The 24,134-nt window shown below is 37.5% G+C and overlaps 1 protein-coding gene across 1 annotated transcript in view; it reads left to right on the forward strand.

Annotated features, from left to right (window-relative positions):
• The window catches only part of L2HGDH (L-2-hydroxyglutarate dehydrogenase), a 35,486-nt gene extending 17,372 nt beyond the window's left edge, over positions 1 to 18,114 (forward strand). Inside the window, exons 5-10 of the mRNA XM_084886981.1 lie at positions 417 to 579; positions 2,414 to 2,448; positions 8,061 to 8,228; positions 9,148 to 9,305; positions 10,405 to 10,536; positions 17,687 to 18,114. Of these exons, the coding sequence (XP_084743107.1) occupies positions 417 to 579; positions 2,414 to 2,448; positions 8,061 to 8,228; positions 9,148 to 9,305; positions 10,405 to 10,536; positions 17,687 to 17,882 (852 nt within the window). The 3' untranslated portion in view covers positions 17,883 to 18,114. The remainder of the gene's footprint in view (positions 1 to 416; positions 580 to 2,413; positions 2,449 to 8,060; positions 8,229 to 9,147; positions 9,306 to 10,404; positions 10,537 to 17,686) is intronic.
• Positions 18,115 to 24,134: the final 6,020 nt, after the last annotated feature.

The following is a 24,134-nucleotide window of genomic DNA, read 5'->3' on the forward strand; positions in this document are numbered from 1 at the left end:
CCAGGCCTCTAGTATATACATACAAGGAGAGACAAAAGTATGTTTACAGCTGTGAGTACATGAAACACAGAGTTCATTTTGTATATATTTTTAATTATTGTATCATTTTCATATGAGTAACTGTAAACCTACTTTTTGCCCCACCCTGTACACTCAAGTTCAAATTCAGGCACAATGGAGCAAGCTTTTATTTTATTTTTCTTACAAATTATCAGGGTGTTTTGTTGGTGGTTGTTTTTTTTTTTTGTTTGTTTTTTAATTTATTTTTTAATTTTTTTTCCCCTTAAGAAAGCTAATGTGTGTTACCCATCAAAATAACCAGTAAAAAAATTCATCACAAAATAAAATTTATTCAACAAACTGTTCTTGGTGATTTTTAATTGTATTGCCTTCACTTTTTTATAATCCTATCCCAGGGTCTAATGGCTATTGATTGCCCATCTACTGGCATTGTGGACTATCGTCAGGTGGCTTTGTCATTTGCCCAGGATTTCCAAGATGCAGGTGGCTCTGTCTTGACCAATTTTGAAGTAAAAGATATTGAAATGGCTAGAGAAAGTCCTTCAAGAAGTGAAGATGGTAAGCCGTCTTGTCTTTTCTTTGAATACTTGTATTGACTTCTAAACAAATGTGGGACTGCTTTTGGCTGGGGTAGTGCTGGGGGAGATCCATGAGGAGCTGGGCTAGAGTTAGGGCACGGAGCTGGAGGCAGGTACAGAAGGTGATATTGGATGTGGGAAAGCTGGGGCTTCAGTGAGTCTCGTGTTGATAGAACTAGGCACTGATCAGACACTTCTGACTGATGTTACAACCTGAGTTGCCAAGGCTGTTTGTAAAGAACCAGAGTCCTGGTGCACAAATTCATGCACAGGTGAGGTCCTTTAGCCTGGCCAGCAATTGGACTGATCAGGACCAGGGGTAGGGGCAGTAGGGGCTGTGGGAGGTTGGCCAGCTGGCCACGGGAGGTTCGCCAGCTGCAGGAGGTTGGCTGTGGGAGTGCATTCACATCAGGGGGCAGCTCTGCATTGAGCATCTGCCTTCGGTGGTCAGTGCGCATCATAGCGACTAGTCAACCAGTTGTTCTGGTCATTTGGTTGTACCAGTTGCTTAGGATTTTATGTATAGACTAAATGCATGAAATTCGTGCAAGGGCCTCAGCCCTCGCAACTGTGGCGGCCTGCCTCGGCCCCAGCCCCAGAAAGTCATTCGGCTGTCCAGTCTAATTAGTATATTACACTTTTATTATTGTAGATTAGCCTCCAAATCCTTCCTTAGCCTGTAGGTTAGAGTCAGAATCCCTGGGGATGTTTGTTAAAATTGGAGACTTTAGCATCACCCAGTCTTACTGAAGCAGATTGTCTGTGGATAAGACATGTCTTAGCTATTCCAAACTACCTGCTTTGGGGATTTTTTTAAAAAAAACTAAATGAATCGGTTTGTAAATTTTGAATTTGCTTTGGGGAAATTTGAGGGGAAATGTAGTGCTGGGTTTATTCTTCCTTGACAGGTTTTTCTTTTTGGAGATTGGGCCATATGAATAATCCTCCCAGTGTCCTACTAAATTCTAAGATGATGAGCAAAATTGTTAAATAATTAAGATTGTTATAGGTAGGTAGCATAATCAATCAAATGTATTCAAGATAAAAGTAGATCATATTCTTTAACTGTTGCACTTATGTGTTATAAGACTTCAAAATCCCTTGTATCTGATATAAACTAATTTTATGAATACTTTATTATTGGAAGATTTTTTGTGCTTTAATAACTTTTGCTTCTTTTTACAACCTAGAATCTAAGAGATCCAGTAACCAACATTTGGACAACAAGTGTCATAACATTAGTCCAGTGGGAAATACATACTGATTTATGATGATCCATTTTATAGCATGGTGGTTAGATTTGTAGGTCAGAGAAAAAAGCTGGGACTGCCTATGCTAGTGCTGAAGTGGAGGGAGGTTGATAAGCATAGATGAAATGAATTCATATAAAATAATCTAAACAGGCCAGAGTTTTTAAAAAATATATTTTATTGATTTTTACAGAGTTGAAGGAAGAGGGATAGAGAGTTAGAAACATCAGTGAGAGAGAAACACTGATCAGCTGCCTCTTGCACACCCCATACTGGGGATGTGCCCACCACCACGGTATATGCCCTTGACTGGAATCAAACCTCGGACCCTCGCTCTATCCACTGAACCAAACTGGTTAGGGCCATGCCAGAGTTTTATATATTGTCAAATATGAATTAGTTTAATCTTATTGCTTGGTAAAAGCTTCAGGATGAAATGTGGAAAGTAATCATGGTTGTGACAAGAAACTCATTTAAATTTGTTACTATTATATTTCAAATACTGTAGGCCTTCTTTTACTAAAAATAAATCTTTCACCAATTCCTTTTTCCTTTTTTTTTTAGGGATGAAATATCCAATTGTTATAAGGAATACAAAGGTAAAGATTCTTAAGCAAAACTACTTTCCCCTATTTTATCTACTTTCATTCCTTCTCCTTTTAAAAAAAAATATTTTATTTTATTGATTTTAAAGAGAGTAAGAAAGAGAGAAAGATATCGATTGGTTGCCTCCGACACTCACTGGGACCAGGGATTGAACCCAAATACAGGTATGTGATCTGACTGGGAATTGAACCTGCTACCTTCTGGTGTATGAGATGATGTTCAAACAACTGTGCTACACTGTCCAGGACCCTTTTCTTTCTTAAAAAGTTGAATTAACCACCGTGCTGTATTTTGTCATTGAATAAAATTTGTCTAATGTAAGGTTATTCTGAAAGAAATTCTTTGAGAATAATATAACAGTTTTCATTCTAAGAAGGGTTTCATCTTGAAATGTATTCATATAGTGACAGTGGCAGCAACGAATATGATTTTAAGTACTTAGAGTATTTAATTTTAAGGCAAAACTGATTGATATTTTTTTGTTCTACCTGCTTATTTATTTTACCAACACTCTACTAATGAGAAGACTTGGAGCAGGGTGTAGATTGTACAGAGGGAGATAGACTGCCTTCCTTCCTCTTCCCATAATCTAAAACAAGAACTATTTGATGGATAGAAGTATTGCATTCACTGTGTTGTTTCTGAATGATCAGAGTTCAGTCAGGAAAGCAGAGTCCATAATGAGCGTAGTCGGATTTATGGTAGGAATTAGATCTGACACATTGTGAAACCAGCTGGGAAGCCAAGGTTCAGAAGGGGAATTGGTAGATTAGAGGCGTATCCAGCCAGTCTGAGAAGCCAAAGTGTATCCACCTGCTGAAGTAGAACCGAAAATGAGCAGCTCATGAGGAGATCTGGGGGAGCTCTTGTCTACAACACTTAGTTAGCAGGATCAGTATGTGGGAAGCAGAGCTGGGTGTGGAGTGATAATTCACTTGGTAGTGATTGTTTATCACTACCTTGGCCTAGAGTGACCTTCAATGAATAGTGGCTTGCTGCTTTACTTCTATCTGTCAAATCACAATTAATTCATTTGTTGGTCAACTTTAAGATGGAACCGTATAGGGAGGGGATTGTGTCAAGTTTAACCAAATTGACACAGTATAACCGCCCACAGTCCATCCCTTTTCAATTTTCCATCCATTCACACCCCTTATAACCACATTACTTTCCAGATACAAACAGTAATAAAATCATGCTTCTACCTACAAGGCTCAACTATCTTTCATACAATTGAAGACATGCTTATTACCATAACAGAATACCACAGGCTTAAATAACAGAAATTTATTTTGTCACAGTTCTGGAGGCTCAAAGTCTAAGATCAAGGTGCCATCAGGACTGGTTTCTAGTGAGACCTTTCTCAGCTTATAGATGGCTGCCTTCTCACTGTGACCTCACTTGGTCTCTTCCCTGAACATGCTGATATAGTGACTGTGCCGCTATAGTGACAGAAAGAGGGGGAGAGAGAATATGAAAATGTGAGCACACACTATTTTTTTTGTGTCTTTCTCTTATGAGAACACCAGTCCTGTCAGATTAGGGCTTCACTCCAATGACCTCATTTAACCTTACTGATCTCCCTAAAGGCTCTATCTCTAAGCATAATCAAATGGGGAGTTGAGGCTTCAACATATGAATTTGGGGGGGAAAGGGGACACAATTCATTTTATAACAACGAGGAAGAAGAAAGAATTGGTTAATTATATATTTCACAGTAAGAAAGAAATAACTACTACATTTCTCATAACTATATTCCTCATATGTCACTAATCATGTGGTCATATTTATAATTTCCTTCTTCCACTCTCTATTCCATAGTCTCTTGGCCCTTGGCAAGCCTCTCAGCTGGTCATGGTTCCTAGTTTGGCAGGAAAACTCAAACTTTTATTCCTGAAGTGTCTCTGCCATTAGCAGCCCTGCCTGTTTTACGTTATAGTGGTTTTCATCAGCTTTTATAGCAATGAGTGGGGTTACCATGAGATAGCCCAGGAGATCTATAGCCCACACATACTCCTCTGTATCATTCCCAAGCTCTCGGTGTGGTAGCATCTCTCTCTCAGTTACCCCGTTCAGTCCCAGGTGGTGTGATTTCTGGTCAGGGCATTTGCCTGGGTTGTGAGCTCGAATCCCAGTAGGGGGCATTCAGGAGGCAAGCTGAACAATAATTCTCTCTTGTCAGTGATGTGTTTCTATCTTTCTCTCCATCTCCCTTCCTCTCTGAAATCAATAAAAATATATATATATATTTTTAAAATTATCCCATTCAGTATAGTAATCTCCTTTGCCTTTTGATTCACTGTCACGAGGAACTCAAAGTGGCCAGGTGTGACAGTATTAACTTCTAGCGTAATGGAACCATTGCTTATTCTCTAATAGAAGCATTTCTCCCTGCCATTAGAGCCCACAGTTGTGGGGCGAGGAAGCAGAAATTTGGATTAGAAGCAGAAACTAGTGGATTATTGTAAGGTGCTACTCCCATTTCTATCTCTTGATTTTCTGACCTGTGGTTCCTGACTATGGGAGAAACATACCATATATTAGTCACTGATATAGGGCATATAGTGCATCCGGAAGACCTTGCCCCAGCCCTGCAGGGCATTGCTAGTCAGCTACTGCTGTTACTGAATCTTCAAAAGTCCTTTCCACTTTGTCACCCAGCAGCTTCAGGATGCTGGGGGAAATGATAACATCAGTGAATTCCACAAGCATGAGCTTATCATTATATTTCATTTACTGTAAAATAAGCTCACTGATCAGAAGTAATGCTTCTGGGTAAAATACCATAAAATTGACTAAGTTCACAGATGGTGGTTTCAACAGAAGCACTGTGGGCAGGGAAGACAAATCTATATCAGTGAGGACTAAGTGCTGCCCCCCTTCCCTTTATTTAAATTGGGAGATTGAGCATTCTCCCAACAGCAGATTGAATGGCTATCGACACATCAGCCTTAGTAAGTCCATGTTGCTGATCCCACACATCGCCTCCATCCTTACTGCCATATCATTTAGTTTGTGAAGTCATTGGGTAAGGACAGAGGTGGCTGGGGAAAGAGGCTAACCAATGTCCACAGAGTAGGTCACCTTGTCTATGATTATTAAAATCTTTCTCTGCCCCAGTTACTCTTCAGTGAGCATCCATATGGAACTTAAACACCTTTATCCTCCGAGCCTTTTTGGAGAGGTCCATTCACACATACCTCTTCTCCAGAGCTCCTTTTCCTGACCAGCCAGCCTAACCATTAGTCATTGCACGTGCAACTGTATAGATGCCCACCTCTAGCCATCTCTCCTTCTGGGAGAGAGAAACAACCAGTACAGTGTTCAAGGTGCTACCTGCTGGGAGCATTTCCGCAGGCCTTTGCGACTTATTTATGCCTGCAGGACCTATCCAACCCTGATCTTGTATACTCTACTTCCTCTTGATAACGGAGTGCCACTGCACACACCCAGTTTTGTGGCTTGGTGAGTCAGACAATACCCTCTTAATAATGGGTAGTTCACATGGTAGCTTGGTGGGCTGTGGTCAAATGTTGAGTCAGAGCCAGAAGCACTTTGTCAGAAGGAGGATAATTATCTGCAAAGGATGGTATAACTTTCCTCCAAAGTCATAAAGTTCTGTGCTTGGATTTCACCTACAGGGGCCTTCCAACGTCTCCGTAAAACATGACTCTCTGCCACAGACACTTTGAGTCCCGTCAGATCTGCTGGCAGAGCAACCAGCATCTCTATTCAAAGGACGATTAAAAGTCTGTTTCTGCCCCTACTTACAGGTTATTTTCACTAGAGTATGGCAGCATATGATGGCTGATAAGCAGGGGATACCATGGGTCATATTTCACTCACAATTGTTGGTTTTCATTTTGACATATTCCTTTAGTATAGTTAAATAATAATTTAAAAATTTGAGTCAACTTGCCAAGTTGAACATCTGTGCTTTTATGAGATTAAAAGAAAAAGAATTTTTTAAAAAATGAACTTTTGAAGGGAGGATTTAGAAACTAAAATGTATAGATTGCATATAGGAGAAAAGTCTGTTTCACTTATGAAATAGCAATAGAGGTGAATAGTTTAATTTTTTAAAGAAATATATATTTTAACAAATGCTGTATCATTCAATGTTTACCTAATTTAAATTTTGGATGTGAAATCAGTGTGAATGTAATTATTGTTTCATCTATATCATAAAATGATTTCAGAGACCTGTGATAGTTTTTAATCATATCTCCCTTTGGAACTGTTCCTTAAGGGTTTTTTTTTTTTTTTTTTTTTTTTAAGAGAATCGTTAAATTCTTAGAATGCTGGTACCATTCTACAAATTCTCTTATCATTACATTTGTCATATGGCTTATCTACGTTTTATGTCTATGAGAGAATTGCTGGCATTTCAAGTAAGGACTGGTAGATTCATATCACATGAAATTTTTTCTTGTACTTCTATATAATTCCAGATGAACAGGAAAGATATTAACCAATTTAGAAGTCATGTTTTTTTGTTGTTGTTGTTAACATAATCCCTTGACTTAAAGTGTCTTAAAACTACCATGGTTTTGCCTAGCTAATTTGAATTCACTGCAGAGAAGTTTCATCTGATTTTTGCCAGAAGTGTGACTTGCATAACTCTTGGAAAGAGGCTTACTTTGATAGGTGAGCAAAAATAGGATGCATACAAAGTTAGGATAAGGCTGAACCACTAAGAGCTGAAAAGAAAGAGAATATTAAGACAGATGAGAACTCTGAGGCTTTAGAAACAGGTCATCTGGGGAGGAAATCTAAAGACAAGAAATTACCTGAGCCAGGAGATGCTAGTTTTTACTGTGTGAGAAGTTAAGAGATGGGAATTGGAATGTGGTGGTGAATTGGGGTTAAATGAAATTATTTAGGGAATAGGGTAGTAAATTGGCTAACCCTAGCGGAGTTCATCTAAAAATATGTGGGTGATTATCATAAATAAAATTTATGGGGAAATACCACAGCCTAAGATTAGCTGTCTCCTAGTTGTTAAAGCAAACCTAGACTGTAGTGTGTGTTCTCAGTAAATGTGGATTGAATGAATGGGGTTTTGAAAGTAGCCCCCGTTTGCAAAGTAGACATTGATCGGGAAGGAGAAATTGGTTGGTGGTGGGTTACCATTATAGTGTGATGCAACCTGATAATTATCAAAATAATTACTCATAGATAAGATAGGAGAAGCTGTCTGAAATCCAGAGGCAGCCAAACTGGTGAGGGGGACATCTAACTGAAGTTTGCTTCATCATGCAACAAATAGTTAAGAAGTTCTATGGTCTTAGTAAAATGTGTGTGTGTGTGTGTGTGTGTGTGTGTGTGTGTGTGTGTGTATCTTGTTAAATATACTCACTAAGTATGCCAACCATTGAATCATTAAAGTACAAAATTTAAGGTGACATCCTCTTGCTTGCCACTAGCCTAAGTTTCTAGCTGCCACCTAAATGCTGAAGAATTTGTTTTGCTGATACTTGCATTTAATTTCCTCTTTTAAAGGGAATAAAAAGAAAAATGTCCTTTTCTGTATACTTATTTATTGTCTCTTCTATCACCTGTTTTTCTGCTTACTAAAAATCACCGTTCTTCTCTTACACACCAGGGAGAGAAAGTTCAGTGTCAGTATGTGGTGACATGTGCAGGACTTTACTCAGACCGTATTTCCGAGCTGAGTGGCTGCAGTCCTGATCCTCAAATTGTACCGTTCCGGGGGGATTACCTGCTCTTAAAGCCAGAAAAATGCTACCTTGTGAAAGGAAATATTTATCCGGTAGGTATGATGCTTTTTCAGTCTCGTCCTTCTCAAGATGACGGGGCAGAAAGGGAATGAAACAAAAACTTTTATCTGGGTCAGAACTAAGAGATATTTTGAAGGACTTTTTATCTTTTTCTCTTATGGTTAAATTCCCAAACATTTATTCTGATATTATAGTCATTAACTTATACTAAATTGTCCACAAGTGCATGTCTTCAGAAAGCATGAGTGCATCATGGGAAGGGCTAGCAAGAAATAACCCAATTCTCCCTCCTATCTGGTGGAGGGAACACTCATAAGAGAACTTGCCCTTTTTGCATGCCCAGATACCCAGCCCTTTCTCTCAGTTCTACCCATAGGTGCAGAAAAAGGGGCTGTGGCCACTCTGTAGTTCATGTTGGAGAAGACAGAGCCCTTTAAATGAAGAGTTCATTCTGCATGGAAATACTAGGTTGAGCCAGTATTTATTCCCCTATTTAGCGTTTTTGACCTTGCCAAAACATCCATATGCATGTGCTCTATCCCAGTACATTCCCACTTTGCAAAAGCCTTTGCTATGAATGTGTGTGTGTTTCTGGTAGCTCTGATTTTACTTGCCAGCCACATACATCCCGAGTTGGAGGTGTGTTGGGAGAGTAGGCTGGGGAATAACCTGAAGTATTGTAGGACAGTTCTTTTTTTCTTTTTCTTTTTATCCTTACCTAGAAAGAGGAATAGATGGGAGTGTATATTAGTGTCAATAGCATCAGTGTTTTCTGTGTGGGATTCCTAGGCAGAAAAGTGTAAATAAAAAGTATATCTCAGTACAGATCAAAATAATACAAATTAAATGCATGGGAAGAAAGTGATTTATATTGCCAGTTGAATATTTGCATGCATGCTAAAATGCCGTATGGAACAGGGCTAACAGTTCTTTGCTGTGTTAAACCCGTAGGTCCCAGATAGCCGGTTTCCTTTCCTAGGAGTTCACTTCACACCCAGGATGGATGGCAGCATTTGGCTAGGGCCTAATGCAGTTCTTGCCTTTAAACGAGAGGGCTACAAACCCTTTGACTTCAGTGCCAGAGATATTACGGATGTAATTACCAAGAGGTAACTAACCTACTTTAAAAAGTGATTGTATGTGTTAATATTTTTAACATGTGAAATTTTGCCTTTCTTAAAATTCTATTTATTGGGTAAAATCTCACATTTGTGATTATTATGTTGATTTTTTATTGATTTAAATTAAGAGCTTTGAAGAATAAGAATAATGCTTTAAGTACCTCAGGGAAATTCTGATGATCCAGGGTGAAGTCTTGGTTAAAAATAACAAGACCAAGACCCAGTCACATACGTATGTGACAATCCAAACCTCGTTTTGGTAGCCTTCTAGTTGCATTTGGGGGCGGGGGAAAAGTTTCAAAATCAGGAGATGGCTTACTTTGATAAAGTGATTTCAAGCCAGTCACCATCATTTTGAAAACCACTGGAGAACCTTCGGAGAACCAAAGTTGTTTCCATCTGTGGAAAATTAACAATGTGTTGACCCAAAACACAGAATCTTAACTTTATTGTAAGAACTCAGTAAGGTGTTGTGTGTGTTTTTTTGGGAAAGGTTCATTTTAGCAGTGTTGCTCTCCAGAGGTTTTCACATCAAAATTGCTAGAAAGCTTTTTTAAGCTGTACTTGAATTTCACCTTCTACAGATTCTGAAACAGGTTTGGGATGGGGTTTTCTAGCATGTGTACTTAAAAATACATATATACATAGATTACACAAAATCTCATGGGAAGTAGAGATTCCCCTCATTACTGGAATATCTTACCTCTGGCTGATAAAAACAACAAACAAACAAAAAGTGGTAATCATCTATCTTACTCCTTTAATGTCCTGAGGTAAAGGCATGTTTTGAAAGCATGTAACACTTGTATCAGAAAGCCTTTTGGTTGGCAGGCGCCACAGAAGTCTAGTTTGAAACCAGCATTCTCAGGTCATCTAAGTGTGAAAGGTGTTTACCTTTGGTTTTGGTTTCTTTCCTTTGATGAGGCTTCCTTCTTCTAGTGGCCAAAGGTTGATTTTCTTTTAATATGTGGTTTTTCTGACTTTGCCTAGATTTCTGTGATGCCCCTGTCCAAGTCTAATAGTTGTAAAGATGTTTCATAGTAATAAAGGATTCCTTTCTCTCAAAGGCTTTGTTTTCTGTTTCCAGTGGCTTGATTAAACTGGTGTCCCAGAATTTCTCCTATGGAGTCAGTGAGATGTATAAAGCCTGTTTTCTCAGTGCCACGGTGAAGCACCTTCAGAAGTTTATCCCTGAAATTACTGTCAGCGATATACGAAGGTAAGAAAAAGCCATCAGGGTTGTAAACAGTCATGATTTAGGGGAACTTGGGAGGTGGGTCTGGCTTGGTGATTCATAGGCTCCCTGTCAGTCAGTGTGTCCTCTGAATCTTTGTGTGCTCCCTTTCCCAGCAAGTTATTGTGTCCCCTTTGCAGTGCATGAGTTGGGTATCGCTGCATGGTGGCCCTCAGTGCTGGGACTACCTCTACCATTTATAATTATCTAGACTACCTTACAGCATTAAATGGAAATCTCCATTGCATCTGTATTGATATGCCACCCTTACCTCATGTCTAGCTATCACTCATAATAATAAATAAATCTTGTCTGACATTTTTTCAAAAAGATTTTTTTATTGATTTCTAGAGAAGAAGGGAGATGGTTGGGGGGGGGAGGAGAGAGGGAGGGAGAGAGAGAGAGAGAGAGAGAGAGAGAGAGAGAGAGAGCGAGAGAGAGAGAGAGAAACATCAATGTGAGAGTGAAACATCAGTTGGCTGCCTCCTGCACACCCCTTACCAGGGATTGAGCTCAAAACCTAGGTATGTGCCCTGAACCAGAATCGAACTGTCAACCATTTGGTTCACAGGATGATGCCAACTAACTGAGCCATACCATCCAGGGCTTGTCTGAAATTTTAAGATCTCCCTGGCCTTGGCCTCTTGTGATTCCAAAACCTTTTTACTTTAATTCTGTGTAAGATCAATGGTCACCACATTGACTAATTAGGTAATAAACACATTACAGTACTATTTTGTTTGATTCTTAAAACCTTCTAGAAACACACTCCTGTACTTGGCATCTTATCTTGCTTCTTCTCTACTGCTTTTTTTCGTTTGGGGGATCCTACTCCACTTAGCAACTATATTTCCAGGAAAGAAGTGGGAAGTAGTGTAGTAACTATCAATGTGAGTCAAAGGAAGGATTACTTAAATTGTTTTGGTGATTTTTTTTGTTTTGTTTTGTCTTGGTTTTTTTTCTTAAAGGTCAAAAGCTTTCTGAACTAGATCTGTAAATTGTCCTAAATACTACCCGAGCCTGTTTCCTTTTCTCTTTGGTGACATTTGTATGGAGTTCACCTTTTCCTCCCCGAATAAGCCATTTGTTAGGCCTCACCAGCAGTGTCCTCTGAGGTACTCCCCTCCATGAACCCATCCCATGAATCTTCAGAGAACTAAGTGTCTGTCGCCTCGGTAACAGCTGCAGAACTTGCCTGGTGTAAAATGTCAGCAGCTTGGCTATCTGGGAAGAGAGCAGTCATCACGTCAGCTGTCTCCCTTAGGGGAACGTCCAGCTCAGTCTGGCTAATATATCATTCGCAGTCCAGCCTTTTTGAATCCTTAGAAGAACTACTAAAACCCAGCTAATGTTTTACTCTTCTCTCTCTCACCCCTCTACTTACCTTTAGAAATGGAAGGAATAAAAATATCTAGACTTTATTTTCTTTCACTCATCTATATAAAAAAAAAAGGCTTTTCTGTTTTTAGTGGTTTTCTTTAGCAAACTTATGTTTTATATCTGAAAATAAGTTGGTCAAATCTGGTGTCTGTTACTGCTATTGATATTCCTTGGAAAAGACAATAGGTGTATAAATAGTTGCAGTGAATTCACTAGTACTCATATTTGATTACCACCCTTTTGTAAAAGCCTGAGGGGAACGCTTTAGACCAGTGGATTTCCTAAGTTAGAACTGGACTGGGCTGGTGGGTTTGGGGGAACACTTCTCGTCTCTGGGTGTGAGGGTGCTGATTTCAGTTACCAGTTTCTTTTTATTTATTTATTTATTTATTTTAATATATTTTATTGATTTTTTTTTTTGCCCCCCTCCCTCCCTCCCACACATACCCTCCCTCCCCAGAGTTTTATGTCCATTGGTTGTACTTATATGCATGTATACAAGTCCTTCGGTTGCCAGTTTCATTAGCAGGTAGTAGAGAAGGGTATGCAGCGCTGTAGGCAGGTGCATTTAGGGACAAACTCACCCCAATCACAGATTAGTTTCTCTTTGGAGATAGATAAATAATTCCATTTACTCCTTCCCTTTTATTCAGTTCTTATTGCGATTAAACATGGGAAATTATCAATAAAAAAGAAAGTTATAGAAGATATGTTTGATACCATTTATATAAAGTTATTCGATACCACATATTATTTATGGATTGCACATGTAATGTGAAAATAAAAACAAATACAGTGGTAAACACCTAATTCAGGAGAGTGGTTACCTCTGGGGAGAGAAGGGAGTGGGATCCAGAGAGTTCCACAGGGGCTATTATCATATCTATAATGCTTTATTTCTTAAGCTGTTTGTTAAGAAAACAGGTGTTCATCGTATTAGTCTCTGTACTTTGTCATATGCCTGAAATATTAAATAATGATAATAAAAATGATTAATAGACTTTCCCGCATTGTGAAGTCCAGATCTTGCTTATCATGCAACCCATCATGGTAAAAACATAAATGCTGTACCAGTAATATTGAGACAGAAGCATATTAAGCAGTTCTGGATCATAAAAGAGAACCGAAGCAGCACTTTTAGTGGGATAGCTAGCTCAGGATGATGTTTTTAAATTGCAGTAACCACCAATGAGCATCCGGCTTGACTTCTCATTGCCTAGCAAGAGTATCTTGGACAGTAACTTAAATGGTGAACATTAGATTGGAATGTAAAGTTATAATCTGTCAATATATACGCATCAGGCATAAAGATTTCTTGTTAAATATGATTTCAAAGGTTCTTAATTTTGCTCTAAGATCCTTTAACTTGCTCTGTTGTTAATTTGGACATAGTAATCTAATAGCAGTTTGTATCTGTTAACATTGCAAGGATGTAAAAGATAAAGACATAAATGCCAAGATCTCCTCTTGTCTCACTCTTCACTTTGAAAAATTTCTTATTTGGGGAATTCTAGAGTAAATTTTTAGGCAAGATGTTTTCATCGTGAGTGATAGCTAAAGACTATACTGTGTCATTGTGAAATGCGAAGGTGAGAGCCAGATATTCCTGCAGTAAAGGTGGTCTTGATCAGGGTTTGTTAGTATTGGCACTATTGACATTTGGGGCCAAATAGGTCTTTGTTGTGGGAGACTGTCCAGTTCACTGTTGGATGTTCAGCAGCATCTCTGACCTCTGCTGACTAGATGCCGGCAGTACTTCCTCGTTAAGACAACCAAAAATTTCTGCAGACATCACCAAATGTCCTCTAGGGGGCAAAATCTCTCTTGGTTGAGAACCAGTAAACTAATAAATTTGATAACCCTCACACTACCCAACACGAAGAGAGTTTAGAGAAAATATAATAAAAATCCTTTGAAATACATATAGCTGGGAGTGCAAGAAAAAGGGGTAATCCCAGAGCAAGGACTGAAGGGAAGTAGAAAACCCAAACACTGAGAGGAATTGGTGCTTGATGCTGTCCTGGAGGGGTGGGGAGGATTAGCTAATTTTTATATAAATATAGCTATGTTTTATTTTTAATTGCTTTGTGATTTAAATTAAAGTAATGCAGATCTTAAGTGGTCAGTGAATTTTTCCTTTTGTATAAACTCATGTATCAACCACAGAAAACAAGATATAAAACTTTAGGGACTTGTATTTTAGTTGCTACTCAAGTGCTGGAAAGGAGGCCTTGGATCTGTAAAAGTAAAAAGTTGGAACTGAGTCCCTGGAAAAGAGGTCCAGGGACTCTTGAAGGGTTGCACCCTCAGTGAAAAGGAAGTCTTAAAAAAAAAGCCCCTTGGCACCAGGATGTGTGAAGGAATTTTATCTGTCCTGGTCTTGAGGGAAGGGGGAAAGCAGGGTGAGTAAAATCTCCTAAAAATCTGGAACCCTGGGCCTCTCCTCACAGCTGTTTGGAGTTTGAATTTATACCACCCAGCTTAATTTAGGAACATTATACTGAGGAACTAATTTAAAAAGTAGGCCCAGACTTGTTCGGATCCTGCTTCAAACTATTTCTTCTCACTCCCTCTCTCACTTTAACCAGGAGAGACAGAGACAGAGAGAGAGAGAGAGAGAGAGAGAGAGAGAGAGAGAGAAGGAGGGAGGAGGAGGTAAGGATGGAGGAAAGGAGGGAGAGAGAGAAAATAAGGGTAATTTGATTACAGACTAAATATTAATGATACTAAGCAATAATTAATTAATTTATTTTTGAAATAATTTTTTTTAGCCTGGCTGGCGTGGCCCAGTGGATGAACGTATATCTAGGTGGTCATGGTTCGATTCCCAGTCAGGGCATATGCCCAGGTTTCGGGATTGATCCCCATTGTGTGGTGTGCAGGATGCAGCTGATCAATGATTCTCTCTCATTATTGATGTTTCTGTCTCTCCCTCTCCTTTCCTCTCTGAAATCAATAAAAATACATTTTTTAAAAAGAATTATTTTAAAAGAAATATACACTGTAGTGAAATGATGTGCCCTCTGTAATCTGCTTTCAAATAATCCAGTGAAGAGAGGTGGGTAGTGAGTGTAAATATAGATAAAACAAGATTGGCTATGTTGATGATTTATTGAATCTGGATACTACATACACGGGAGTTCATTATCCTGTTCATTCTATTTTTGTACATGTTTTAAAATTCCATTTAAAAAAAGTGTTCCCAGGATGGCAATACCTCTGGAGCACCGGATAGAAGCAAATGTAAAACCTCTGAGAAGGGACAGAACCTCAACCCAACCCCACAATTTTCCCCCAGATAAAGTCCTGCTGAACAGAAACTCTTCACCGATAGTTATAAAACACCATCGGTGAGAGTAAGCAGATAGAATAAATACCAGAATAAGACCCCACAACTTTGAGTAATGGTAATATTAGAAACCATAAAGTAAATATGCTTCAGTGAATTAAAAACAAAAGGAATGGAAAACATGAATAAGAACAAAAACAAAAAAGCAAAACTTAGGCAAATTTGGAAACCAAATAATTAGAATTTCTAGAAATGAAAAATATAGTTCTTAAATTTTAAAATTCAAATGACTAAGTTTGATAACTGGTTAAACCTTAAGAGAAAATCAGTAAATTAAAATTTGAAGCATTTACTATAGAACAGTGTTGCAAGACAAAGATACATCATGTGGGTAGGTACTAAAGACATCAAAAAGAAAATGAGAAGATTCCAGCCTACATTTCAGAGAAGTTCCAGAGAAATTGAGAAGAGGCAATAATTTGAAGAGTGACTGAGAATTTTCTGGAATTGTCAAAAAGACAAAATTCAGGATGCAAGTGAATCTCATCTGAATAAATAAAATTAAATGCAAGAATAGAAATAGATTATATAACTTTCAAGTCAGTAAAGGAGGAAAAAAAAATATAGAAAACTTAGTAAGTCAAGAAGGAAATGTGGGTAATTACAGTACATGTAAATGGACTTAATAGTTTGAGATGGAGATTGTTAGATTGGATTTTTAAAATCCATCTATATACTACCCAAATGTTTATTAGAAGAAAGATGAGTACTGGGTTCATTTCAGATAAAATACACCATAAGGCAAAAATTATTATTAGAGGTTAAGAGGATCACCATAAATTTATTGTATATATATATAAATGAAGTACAGAAAATAAAAACTAACACAACTGTAAGCAGAAAACAACAAATCCACAACTGTGGTGAGTGATCTTAGGTCTATTGATAGAAGACATCAAGCAAATAAAATATACATTTGAATAACACTTGATTTAGTAGATTCATAAGACTCCCTCACCCCCATTACAGAATACTTGTGTTACAGGAAGTGGGTGTGGGGGAAGAGAGAGAAACATCGATGTGAGAGAGACACATTGATTTGTTGCCTCCTGCACATTTCCCCAATGGGGCCGGGGATCAAACCTGTAACCCATGTACACCATGTGGGCCTATGCTCTAATAACTTAGCCACACTTGCTAGGGCTGGCTGACTGTATCTTGTGTTCTAAGTATCTGATTCTTGGAAATCCTTTACAGTTCAAAAGAATCTTGTCCAGATTTCTCTGTAGGCTTCTGTAAGGCAGATTACTTATCTTTATTGTAGAACCTTTCACCCTTGTTATTTTTACTTCTCGCATATGAATAGTTTAGCTGTGTAACTTCAGGCAGGTTACTTTATCACTCTTTGTTTCTTCACTGTTAAGTATAAACTGTTACCAGCCTCTTAGAGTTGTTGCAAGGATTAAATGAGAGAATTCTTAACACTGAGTAAGCAATTGGTAAATAATAGCTATTATTATCATTATCTCTCCTCAGCCAAGCTGAGGTCTCAGAGGGCAGATTGTTCTCAGTATTTTACTTAAGTACTTATCTGCTGTTGGCCCAGAATCAATAAAAATGTTTATTAATTTATTGTTCTATTTCTTGAGTTTTGGTGGTGGGTATAAGGCAGGTATTTTTAAATTGTGTTTTCTTGAGCAGATTCAATGAAGGTGCTTTGGGAGTCTAAAAATATTTTACTCACATTTCATCTGTAAATTTCTAAACTACTTTAAAAACAAAAAATCTAATTTGTAATCTCATGTTATAATACAGCACTTTAGTAGTAAAGTCTCTTACTGTTTTAACATACTATCAAATTAATTCATTTTTGTTCTTATCTTTTTATCTTTTTAAATAATTGAAGGTTAGTCCAATACTGAAGGCCAAACTGTTAAAAATTAAAACAACCTTCAAAATAAGAAATTGCTGCCATTTTCAAATATTTTTCTGCATAAATTTTAATAGTGTACAGTCAAAACAAAACGCAAAAATAGAACTCTATGTTGGATTTAGGAATGGAGGATTTAGGAATGCATTGGCATGCATATCTCCTACTTTTATTGCTTTGTATTAATCAGAAGAGCCTTATTTTAATTTATTGAATTTATAATAAATTCATTTTATACATTTAAATAAAAATACATTTATTCTAATTAAATATGGATTTATCTGCTACTTTGAAAAGAAAAGATATTTGTAACTTACCCATTGGTAAATTCATTTGATGAGCATTTATTGGCACTGTTACATGGCAGGTATTAAGGATATAAGTTTATAGGCTATAACTGACAAGCCTATTGGGTTTCCACATGATTGTGCATTTAGAAGTATAAAGACTTTAATGCTTTCAGAATACTTGAGACCACTGACTTGTAAAGTGTCCTATTTCTTCCAGTCAGTTGACTGCCACTTTTGGTTTTGCAGAGGTCCAGCTGGAGTAAGAGCCCAAGCTCTGGATCAAGATGGAAATCTGGTAGACGATTTTGTATTTGATGGAGGAGATGGGGTTATTGGAAGTCGCATTCTTCATGTGAGAAATGCACCGTCCCCTGCGGCTACTTCGTCCCTTGCAATTTCTGGAATGATTGCAGATGAAGTACAACAGAGATTTAAACTGTAAATAATGGAAGGAGCTGGCTACACGTTTTAATCTCCACATTCAGCAACATCCACAAGAACGTACTAATTGAATTCTTTAATTTCTAAAAAATTGTTTGAAAGTGGCATTTTTAGTTATCTCATGTAATAACCACTGAATTGTTAAACTGATATAACAGAGAAATAGTTTTTTAAAGACCATGTTCTTTTACTTAGTGAATAAAGAGAAAAGGTACAGTTGTACCTGTCCTGAATCCTTGACTTCTTTTTGTTGTTGTTAATCCTCATCTGAGGACATTTTTTCCATTGCTTTTCAGAGAGAGTGGAAGGGAGGAGAGTGGAGGATATATGTATAGAGATAGAAAAGAAGAGAGAGAGAGAGAGAGAGAGAGAGAGAGAGAGAGAGAGAGAGAGAGGAGCATTGACATGAGAGAGAGACATTGATTGGTTACCTCCCACAGTCAACTGCAACTGAACTGGAGATAGAACCTGTAACCCAAGTACGTGCTCTTGACCTGGAATTGAACCCACGACCCTTTGGTGTGTGGGCCAATGCTCTAACCACTGCGCAATGCCGACCAGGACTTGACTTTCTTAATTGACGTTGCCCTCACCAACAATAATCTAGAGATTCAGCTCTTTTGGAATTTCTGGGAATGATGGCACAAAAATTTGCTTATTCCCTTAATTTTTTGGCTTTAGAGTAAGCTTTTTGGTCTCTTGTAGTCAAGAAAATATAATATAGGTTACAAACGTTTTAGTTGTTTTTTTATTTTTTTATTTTTATTGATTTCAGAGAGGAAGGTAGAAGGAGAGAGAGATAGAAACATCAATGATGAAAGAGAATCATTTCATTGATCAGCTGCCTCCTGCATGCCCCAACTGGTGATCGAGCCCACTCATGTGCCCATACCCAGGCATGTGCCCTTAACCGGAATTGAACCAGGGACCCTTCAGTCTGCATGCCAATGCTGTATCCACTGAGCCAAACCAGTTAGGGCCAGACCTTTTAATTTTAAAGTCAGAGAAAAATTCACATTTAGAGCAACAATATTTGTATTTGGGAATTCTTGATTTAAAATATACATGAAATTTCACACTTTAAGTAGTTTGAGTAAGATTCTATTGAACTGTAGAATTTTCAGAGAAATGCAAAGTGTTTTTTATTCCCAGATCTTTATAGCTAACTTGGTGTGGTGTCATCACTAAATCTAAACAGCAGTACACTACGAATGATTGTTGCCAACTTATCAGTTTTCTCTGGTTGAGAAACTAAAAGAACATAGAACTGATAGATTTTTATGAGAGCAGTTTTAGAATCCTGGCACTGATATACAGAACTCTGTAATTTAAAAATTATTTACCTCTTATCTCTGCTCTTGAGTTACACCAAGATTCTCAAATGTTGGCCAAGATCACTAGTGATTCATGCCGACTTGGTTTTTCAGGGATCCTATTTCTTCATTTTAGAAAATACCCAACTTTGAGGCATTCACTTTTGTAAACCGCAAAGGTGCCTTACATTTACGTGTGCTTCATGAGTATTTTAAATTGTTGGCCAATGCCAATAGTGTATATAATATGCTGCATATATGTGTGTGGTATCTATTGAAAGGATTCTTGTAACTCAGAAAGTTGGAAAACAGAAATATAAATGAGGCAGCCTACTGCTTGGGAAAACTTTTATTACAGAACAACCATTTAGGTGAGATATTTTCATCCTTTCCCTTACATGTACTCTCAGGATTCATCAGGCCCTCTTTGTTTTTTCTTTTCTCTTACCACTCCAAAGATTGTAATGGATGAGTTAGAAGTATGTACATTTTGGTTAATAGAAAAAGCTTTTTGGTTTGTTTTGTTTTTTCCTTTACACTTCAAGCCTCTGTGATTACATTGATTGAACTACCTCATCCATTAATTTGAAAACCTACACACCATCTGCTCATGTTCAAGAAGTAACACATCCAGGAAAAATAGACTAGGCCAGTGGTTGGCAAACTCATTAGTCAACAGAGCCAAATATCAACAGTACAATGATTGAAATTTCTTTTGAGAGCCAAAAACTGACTTCTGCGCATAGGCCACGAAGTTACAATCGCACTGTACATGCTCATCCACACGTGGTTTTTGTGGAAGAGTCACACTCAAGGGGCCAAAGAGCCGCATGTGGTTCACAAGCCACAGTTTGCTGACCACTGGACTAGGCAATTATTCAAAACTTGGAGTAAGCGTATTTAAAGCATTCAGAAACCATTCAGAAGAGACAAGCCGTAACGGTTCTTCATAACAACTGACTCCTCTGAGAAATGGAGCACACAGGATATGTTTTTCTGTTCCATAACAAAGCTGTTAAGAAATGGGAAATATTACAATTCTCTATTTCATCAACAGTGAGATTGCATGTGCACGAAGCTGTGAAAAACTGAAATTACAAAAATAACTGCCCTTATTAAAGCAACCCTCATTCCACATGGGTCTGTACTAACCTGAAAATATGAGTGAAAAAGTTATTGAAAGTGTTTTTGAATGTGTAGATTATTCTGTTTGTAAAACATAAGTGATTGATGTCATTAGGATTTTGTTGTGTAATATGAATGTAATATTTAAAAGTTTTGTGTATTTCTGAGAGAGAAGAAAGTATATTAATATTAAAAAATATTTTAATGAGCCTTGGTGTTGTGAACATCATTTTTAGTTTCATTTATTTGAGACTTTGATTCAAATAAATGTTTTGTTTATAGAACTTGAACTGTCAAAGCTCTAGATATTACGATAGTAGCCAGTCTTTTAAAAATGCACAAAACCCTTCTGTATCTATGTGTAGTCTAGAAATGAGGTAGAGCAGTGTATATTTTGGGTAAAAATGAAACACTTTCCAACTTACAAAAATGGCTTTCTCTCTGATAGCGGTGCCGATATCTGGCTGACCTCCGGGTCCTCTTTATACCCCAGAACACCAGGGGGCATTGGTTCTGTTTCAGAGCAGAATGTCTGTAGCTATAAATACAGTGCTTTCCAGGGATTGGAGGCAGAGGGAAGGGAGTTCAAATCCATCTTTAGGAAATTCACTAAAGGTTATATAGTTCTTGGGAAGACATGTTTGGTACGTTGTGTCTTACAGGGAGTTGGGCTCCTGGACATGAGCCTCTCATTACAGGGCAAATGATCTGAGTACCTGCTCCAACTTCTTTCCGGCAGGTGGACTGTAAGAGAGCCAAAGTTAGCTACAGCAAAGAACCGTGAAAGTGAGTGACAATGACATTTATTGTTTCCTGTGGTGGTGCTTTGGTTTGCTACTGACTGGTAGCACTTGTAGCTTTAAATAAATTGAGGAAGAGAGAGTACATGGGAGAAACATTGAGTAAGTCCTTCATGAAAATGTTTTCAGTGAGAGAACAGTTGTGGTAACATTTGAACTGCATTGTAAAATTTGAGATACGCTTGGGTCATTCAAGTTGTCTCCCAAAAGCCATTCTAAACCTTAAAAAGGCATAATTACTATTAAATGACTGCCATGATAGCATTTTAATTGTAACTCCAATTTATAATTGAGCTTTTTGTTATATATCCAAAGCGCCTCCCCCTTACAGTATCAGTATGTTTAATAGTTGCATTTTTTAAATCCTCACCCGAGGATATGTTTTATTGATTTGACAGAGAGAGAGACACAGAGAGAGACATGGAGAGAGAGAGAACATTGATATAAGAGAAACACTGATCGGTCACCTCTGGTATACTCCCTGACCAGGGATCGAACCTGCCATCTAAGTAATGTGCCCTGACCAGGAATGGAACCTGTAACCTTTTGGTGTATGTGATGATGCTCCAACCAAGTCACCCAGCCAGGGCAATAGTTGCATTTTTTTAACACTTGAAGCAGATGCTTATAATGAGGTTAAAAATATTTCATTTAGAAATGGCTTTTAAATAATGTTTTGAATAAGTACAACATTCATATGGTTGAAAAGTTGTTTCTCGGCCAGCCACCTGGTCCCACCCCTGAGGCAACAAGAATTGTCACTACCTTGTGCAACTTTGCAGAGATATTTATATGTAATAAAATATATTGCCTTCATTTTTTTTACATAAGTAGTAACATACTCTGAATACTGTATTATACATCTTGCTCTTTTTGCTTTGTAGTGTACCTTTGAGAATGTTCAAGGGGCCTGATCACAGTAACCTGGTTCTTTTTAAATTACTTTATGGGTTCCATCTATGGATTTACTATTTTTTGTTGCACTAGTCCCTTCTGTTTACTGATGATTTTAAAAAATTATCTTTATTGACGAAAGGAGTACAATGTTTCCTTTCTCCCCATCCATTAATTCCCTCCACCCGGCTCCTGCCCCCTCCCCAGCTCTTCACTGCACCGTTGTCTGTGTCCACGGGTTCTGTATGAATGCATGTAAGTTCTTGATTTAACTATTCCCGGCTTCTTCCTTCTCTCTGAAATATATCAGTGTGTTGCATGCTTCAGTGTCTCTGGTTCTATTTTGCTTGTCAGTTTATTTTCTTCATTTAGATTCCACATAAAAGTGGGATCGTGTGATACTTGTCTTTCTCTGTCTACTTATTTCATTTAGCATAGTACTCTCCAGGTCCCTCCATGCTATCTGAAAGAGTAAGGGATCCTTCCTTTTGACACTGCATAGTATTCCATTGTGTATATGTGTCAGTTTTTTTAATCCATTCATCTATTGATGGGCACTTGGGCTGTTTCCAGATCTTAGATATTGTAAATAACACTGCCAGGAACATAGGATTACGTACACTCTTTCTGATTGGTGTTTTAGGCTTCTTAGGATATATTCCTAGAAGTGGGATTATTAGGTCAAATGGCAGTTCCATTTTTCATTTTTGAGGAAACTGTTTTCCATAGTGGTTGTACCAGTTTGCATTCTCACCAACAATGTTCAAGGGTTGTTTTTTCTCCACATCCTTGCCAGCACTTATTGTTTGTTGATGTATTAATGATAGCCTTTATGACAGGTGTTAATTGATATCTCAATGTGGTTTTTTAATTTGCATTTCTCAGATGATTGGTGACACTGAGCATTTTTTCATATGTCTCTTGGCCATTTGTATGTCCTCATTGGAGAAATGTCTATTCAGGTCTTCTACCCATTTTTTAAAAAAAATTAGATTGTTTGACTTCCTTTTGTTGAGTTGTGTGAGTACTTTAAATATTTGGAAAATTAACCCCCTATTAGATGTGTCATTGGCAAATATGTTCTCCATATTTCAGTGGGTTCCCTTTTCATTTTAATGCTGGTTTCCTTTACTATGCAGAAGCTTTTTAGTTGTCTTTTTTTTTTTTTTTTTTCATTTGTTTCTTTTGCCCTAAGTGATGTATCTATGAAAATTCTGTTGCATGAGATGTCTGATATTTTGTTTGCTGCCTACTTTTTCTTCTAGGATTTTTATGTTTTCATGACTTTTAAATCTTTAATCCCTTTTGAGTTTATTCTTGTGTATGGTGTAAGTTGGCTGTCTAGTTTCATTTTTTTACATGTTCCTGTTCAATTTTCCCAACATCTTCACACCATTGTCACATATTGAGAATAATGGATTGGGTCTATTTCTGGGTTCTCTTCTGTTCCATTGATCTATATGCCTGTTCTTGTGTCAGTACCAGGTTGTTTTGATTACAGTGTCTTTGTAGTATAACTTGATATCCAGTAGTGTGATCACTCCAACTTTGTTCTTCTTTCCTTACTGATGTTTATTTAAATTGTTTACTTCTAGGGTGTTATTGTTTTATTTTTACTATGACAATACTGCAGTGAATAACCTTGTACTAAGGTATTTAACATTTAGCAAGGATACCTATAGGACAGACATATGCCTAGAATTTGCTAGGTCTAAGGGTATGTGCCTTTGCAACTTCCATAAATATTGTTGAGTTGTCCTTGGTAAAAGTTGAACCCAGTTTACACTTTCACCAATAATATATGAGTACCTGATTCCCCATACTTGGGCCAGCATAGTGTGTACTCAAACATTCTGATTTGTGCTATTCAAATAGGTAAAAATGATAACAGTGTAACTAAAATTTGCATTGTGTTTAAGACATTTTCTGAGTTTTAGTCTTTTTAATTTATAGGAACTCTTTCAGATATTAGGGAAATTAACTCTTTAGGAGATGAGTTGCAGATATTTTTTTCTAATTTGTCATTTGCCTTTTGGCTAAACTTGTGTATTGTCTTTCTGCAATACATTTAAAAATAGAATGAATCAAACTTCCAGATTTTATATTGTAGTAGAAAGTACT

This window comes from Pipistrellus hanaki (genome assembly GCF_964339955.1).
Source record: "Pipistrellus hanaki genome assembly, chromosome: 1".
NCBI lineage: Eukaryota > Metazoa > Chordata > Mammalia > Chiroptera > Vespertilionidae > Pipistrellus > Pipistrellus hanaki.